General features: G+C 40.5%; 1 protein-coding gene across 2 annotated transcripts; it reads left to right on the forward strand.

Annotated features, from left to right (window-relative positions):
- Positions 1-365: 365 nt before the first annotated feature.
- Positions 366-4,474, forward strand: LOC131159865 (putative receptor protein kinase ZmPK1). Of its 2 annotated transcripts, XM_058115060.1 has the most exons (3): positions 430-874; positions 1,401-3,761; positions 4,044-4,474. In XM_058115060.1, the coding sequence occupies exon 2, from the start codon at positions 1,568-1,570 to the stop codon at positions 3,746-3,748; it is 2,181 nt and encodes a 726-aa protein (XP_057971043.1). In that variant the 5' UTR covers positions 430-874; positions 1,401-1,567; the 3' UTR covers positions 3,749-3,761; positions 4,044-4,474. The 2 variants fall into 2 exon arrangements, with proteins under 2 accessions (XP_057971042.1, XP_057971043.1); XM_058115059.1 differs by having other exon boundaries at positions 366-3,761.
- The last annotated feature ends 1,378 nt before the right edge of the window (positions 4,475-5,852 follow it).

The raw sequence follows: 5,852 nt of genomic DNA on the forward strand, positions 1-5,852 counted from the left end.
AAACTTAACAATTAAGCGTGTTTGGACGAAAATAGTATTAGGATGGATGACTTTTTTTTTAGATAACGCTCCGGGTGTCCACATCCATTTTAACGGTCTTCAACTAATCTCGCGCCCTGTGCCAGCCTGCCCCATAGCCCACGGAGAGGATAAATTCAAGAACCCGCCGCAGGAATCGAACTCGGGAGGGGAGAAAGTCCTAATCTCGTGAAAGGTAATCCCAAGGTCCGCCCTGCCAACTCAGCCACGTCCCTGGGCGAGGATGGATGACTTTTGAGAAGTCTTCATGTTGCATCCCGTCTTTTAAAAATAATTTAAAAAAAAAAGAACTCCAAAAGAGTCCAAACCTAAACCTAAATCAAACTACTGGAATGTAGGCAGGGGAACCTTCCTTACTAATAAGAGCATTCTAGATGTACTTGTATAATATCAAAATCTAAATGGAAGACCCAAGCCAAAATACTGAAGTGATGTTTCAAAAGATTCGATTTCAGTCAGATTCTCGATTTTTGGTAAATTTTGTACACCGCTCGTACATTTCCATCGTAGACGAAGTTGCTCCTGTGTAGTCGCCAGTCGGTGGAGCAGCCGAAGACGACAGGTTGGGCAAAGTCGATCGTCCTCTCCCTAACCCTATAACCCTAATCCTGACAGTGCGAGGAAAATTTTCATTTCAAGTCTTCCACGGAGGAATGGGAAATGCGATGTTCCATCCGCACATTAAAAGTCAAGCTTTTCGACAACTTTTCTAGCGTGGGAAAGCAGGCCGCCAAATAAATTCATATGGGTGTGTAAGCAGAGAGACGGGCCCGAACCCGATAGGGAACACTCCGAAAGGAGACTTCTCTCTCTGCACTTGAGTTTCTTTCTTCAGGTCATGTTCTCCACTTCTACTTTTTTTTTTTTCCCTTAACCTAGGAGAAAATTTCACAAATTAGTGTTCGCCGCACGGAACTTACTTCCTTTTCATGTCAATGGCATCTCTTTTTCTGTGGGCATAATTCCCTGTTGCTAGACTTCGACATACATAACCAAAACTGCAATTTTAGAGCACGCATTAAATGTAGGGGTGTCAGCTGTCACGAAGGCAATTTCAATCCGGCGAACACCTTTATTACGCGTCTTCTCTTTAATGTAACAACATTGACGTTTAGACAAGTGATGCAGGAGGATTTACATTTTTTTTTAAAATTTTCCCATAATGATTGTTCACGTGGACGAGGAAATTCGTACTCTTTTTCTATTAATAATCCTAAATTACATCTCCTCTTCCTTCCCCAAGAAATCAAGGTCTAACCCAGCATCTGCAATTATCATGGGAAGCCGAACTCCAGCTCCTCCAAAACTTGTTGCCTTGGTATTGTTCCTTATTTCTTTTTCTTTCCCTTTGGCTGCTTCAGAGGTCAAAAGCTTCTTGCACAGAGGATCCTCCTTGTCAGTTGAAGATGATACAGACCTTCTAATCTCTCCAGATGGAACATTCACCTGTGGCTTTTATGAGGTTGGAGAAAATGCCTACTGTTTCTCAGTTTGGTTCTCAAAGTCCAGGGACAGAACAGTTGTTTGGATGGCTAACAGAGATAGTCCAGTTAATGGCCGGGGCTCAAAAATTACACTACGCCGAGATGGCATGTTGGCCTTAACCGATGTCGACGACTCTATTGTTTGGGAGACCCACAATACCTCCGCCCAGATTCAAAGAGCAGAGCTTTTGAATACTGGAAACCTTGTTCTAGAAGACCCACAAGGCAAAATTCTATGGCAAAGCTTTGATAGTCCTACTGACACTCTCCTCCCTAACCAAGCCTTCACCAAAAGCAAAAAGCTAGTATCTGCACCAGGGAAAGGAAGGTACTCTTCTGGGTATTTTAGTTTCTATTATGATAACGATAATGTCTTGAGGCTGATGTATGATGGACCTGATATCTCTAGCTTGTATTGGCCCAATCCTGATAACAGTGTATTCCAAAATGGGAGAACAAATTATAACAGTAGTAGAATTGCTTTTCTAGATGACATGGGTTTGTTTTCGTCAAGTGACAAACTGCAATTTAGGGCTGCTGACTTTGGTTTTGGGGTCAAGAGAAGGCTAACAATGGATTATGATGGAAACCTCAGGCTTTATACCTTGAATTCGACAGGAATGTGGGTGGTGTCCTGGGTAGCTCTTGATGAACAGTGTAAAGTGCACGGGCTGTGTGGGAGAAATGCAATTTGTGTTTATACACCAGAACCCAAGTGTTCTTGCCCCCCTGGATATGAGGAAAGTGACCCAACTAACTGGAATGGAGGTTGCAAGCCTATGTTCAGACGGGGCTGTTCTCATTCTGAGCAGGTAAAAATTGTGCAGCTATCCCAGGTAGATTATTACGGATTTGATCTCAATTTCAGTACGTCTATTTCAATAGAATCCTGCAGGAAAATTTGCGTGGAGGATTGTCAATGCGAAGCATTTAGCTATCGGCTGAATGGAGAAGGGCGCTGTTACACGAAAAGTGCACTTTTCAATGGTTACAAGTCTCCAAATTTCCCAGGGAGTATATATTTGAAACTGCCTTCCAGTGTGGATGCATCAGAAGCCACTGTTCTCAAAGGCTCCAATCCCATATGCGGATCCAATGTATCTAAAATTTTAATTGGTTCTCCTTCAATGTACAAGATTTCCAACACAAGGGTGAGATGGGTTTATTTCTATTGGTTTATTTCTGCGATTGGTTTAATCGAAGTTCTGTTCATTGTATCTGGTTGGTGGTTCCTTTTTAGGAGGCATGATACTGGTGTACCATCTTTGCTGAAAGATGGATATGCTGCAATATCAAGCCAGTTCAGGAGGTTTAGTTATGCTGAACTGAAGACTGTAACCTGGAAATTCAAGGAAGAGCTGGGTAGAGGAGGCTTTGGAGTTGTTTACAAGGGTGTTTTAACAGATGGAAGGGTGGTGGCAGTGAAGAAATTGGGAGATGTCAATCAAGGGGTAGAAGAGTTTTGGGCAGAGGTCAGCACTATTGGAAGAATCAATCACATGAACATAGTGAGAATGTGGGGATTCTGTTCAGAACAGAGAAATCAACTCTTAGTTTATGAGTATGTCGAAAACCAGTCTCTGGACAAGCACTTGTTCTTCTCGAATTTTCTTGGATGGAAAGAGAGGTTCAAAGTTGTGATAGGGACAGCAAAAGGCTTGGCCTACCTGCACGATGAGTGCCTTGAATGGATCATACATTGTGATGTGAAGCCTGAAAATATACTTCTAGACAGTGAATTTGAACCTAAGATTGCAGATTTCGGGCTGGCAAAGTTGTCTCAAAGAGGTGGTCCTGATTCAGAGTTCTCTCGGATCCGAGGAACCAGAGGATACATGGCTCCAGAATGGGCTCTGAACCTTCCTATTACAGCAAAAGTTGATGTTTATAGCTATGGAGTTGTGATTCTAGAGATAGTGAGAGGAATTCGGCATTTGAATTGGGTGGCAGAGGATGGCGACTGTGAAGAGCAAGAATCAGAGCTCGCAAGATTTGTCAGGTTTGTGAAGAGGAAAACCCAATCTGGAGAAGACTCTTGGATAGAGGACATCGTGGATCAAAGATTGAATGGGCAGTATAGCAGGAACCAGGCAGCAACAGTGATTGAGATAGGGATTTCATGCGTGGAGGAAGACAGAAGCAAGAGACCAACAATGGGCTGGGTGGTGCAAACTCTACTGCAATGTGAGGATGAAGGAGGAGTCCATTCTCCAGATATGCAATAATTGCATTTGAGCGGTAAGAGTCTTCTCTTTAATTTTAGTATTAGGGGTTGTTGTGTTTCTGTGAATGACTTTACACAGTTGCAGTATTCAGTACTAAATAGACTCTAAATAGATTTACAGAATAGCTTACCAACATTTCTCATTGAATAGTTTAAATCATTTGCGTAAAGAATTAATTGATTGAATCGCCCTAATGGGTGGCTCAATGGTGCACAGCCAGGTAATTGCACTTCAGACAGTATCAGAAAAAGTGTTAGGTTTGATTGACTTTTCTTCCCCTCTTTTTTTTTTTAAGATATCGCTCCGGCTGTCACGTCTGTTTAATGGTCCGCAACTAATTCCGCGCCCCGTGCCAGCCTCCCCCACAGCCCACAGAGAGGGTAAATTTCAGGAGCCCGCCGCAGGAATCGAACTCAGGAGGGGAGAAAGCCCTGACCTCGTGAAAGGCACTCCCAAGGTCCGCAATGCTCCAATTGGGTCGCATAAAAACAGATTCTACCTGTCTAATGAACAGAGTCTATTATTAGATAGCAACATATTGTGGTTTATTTCAATTTGACTATTTACAAGTGGTAGATAAGATCTGAATCGGTGGGATTCAACTGTTGTGTTCCCTTGTCCCCATGGTTTACAAATTATTCTCCTGCTTCCATTGAAAAAATAGAAGTGGCTTTATGTATCCCATCTCATTTACATGGATAACATATACAATTTATTATTTTAATATTTATTAAAATCCACCATGAAGAAAAGTAGTTCTTTTATTCCTCCAAACTCGACTGTTCTTGCGGAAAATGTTTTATTTTTTATTTTTTAAATAATTATAAAAATATTACCTTGTCAATACAGGTTGTTTAATAGACAGTTTCTGCTTTTTATTTTTAGTTTTTAATAAATGTAACTATTTCAAAAATTGCATAAATGCTTCATCCAACATCATGGGAAAACGGTCAATTGTATAATAACAAATTAATTTGAGAATTTTTTACAAGAACAAATAGGTCTTGTTGAGAAATTTTAAGGAAAAAGAATAGTCATTTCTTTTTTTGTGTTTGGTTATTAAGAAAGCGAGAAAGAAAATAAAACAAATCAATATGCATAAGCTCATTTTTTTGTGTGATTAATATTAATTTTTAAAATTTTTAATTATATTAGGACAAAATTTTCTCTTTACTAGAATTTGATATAGAGACAACCCTACCAAGCTGACCAATCTGGAGGGATTGATCATCATTGGAAAAAGCACCCGCAGCATCTTCATGATTTTTGGAGGAAGTGGTGAACTGTGTTTGGGAGCATGGGTTATCGGGTGGATTTAAATATAATTTTATATTAAATTTTGTCTAAATTTATACAAATTTATGCCTAAGTCTTTTCTAAATATAAGGTATAGAGGATTAAACGTGCATTCTTTCTTAATTTAATTCTCCCAACTCTAAATTTCATAAAGAGCAGCCGCGGTTACTCTTTGATGATGACATTTGCATAACAGATTGGAGAAGATAGTTTCCGTCTCCACGGTCAACTTCAAAGAATTTGAATGAAGTACAGCAACTGTGAAAATGAACTGATTTTTTTTTTAGCTAAATTTAACACCAATACAAATAATTTCTTAGTCATTTGGTCAGCACATGCCCATTTTCTTTCGCATATAGAGGCATTTAGATTGCATTAGGTTCTGATTATGGCAATTGGCAGGAAGGCAATCTAACAAGCAATCCAAAAGCTCTGGTTCACGCCCATTTCCGGAGGTTGGTTTAAACCCTTTAAAAACAGCCACTATGAAAGCATTTGCAGTGTTTTTTTTTTTTTTTTCTGTTAGCTGCACCAGCAGTGGCTTCGGCACTTGCAGGGCCACCAGGAATGCTGAGATTGAGCCTTGGAAGCTCCTTGTTGGTCGAGAAGGAAGGAGACTTCTTGGTTTCACTGAATGGGGCTTTCTCCTTTGGATTTTACAAGGTGGGCAGAAACGCATATTGCTATTCAATCTGGTTCGCTAATTCTGCCAATAGAACAGTTGTGTGGATGGCCAACAGGGACAAGCCGGTTAATGGGAAGCGCTCTGAGCTTACCCTCTGTGAAATGGCAATCTGGTATTGACTGA

The sequence above is a fragment of the Malania oleifera genome, chromosome 7 (assembly GCF_029873635.1).
Source record: "Malania oleifera isolate guangnan ecotype guangnan chromosome 7, ASM2987363v1, whole genome shotgun sequence".
Lineage (NCBI taxonomy): Eukaryota > Viridiplantae > Streptophyta > Magnoliopsida > Santalales > Ximeniaceae > Malania > Malania oleifera.

Coding starts and splice junctions, on each gene's coding strand:
- LOC131159865 (XM_058115059.1), top strand. CDS start 1,202: ATGATTGTTCACGTGGACGAGGAAATTCGTACTCTTTTTCTATTAATA.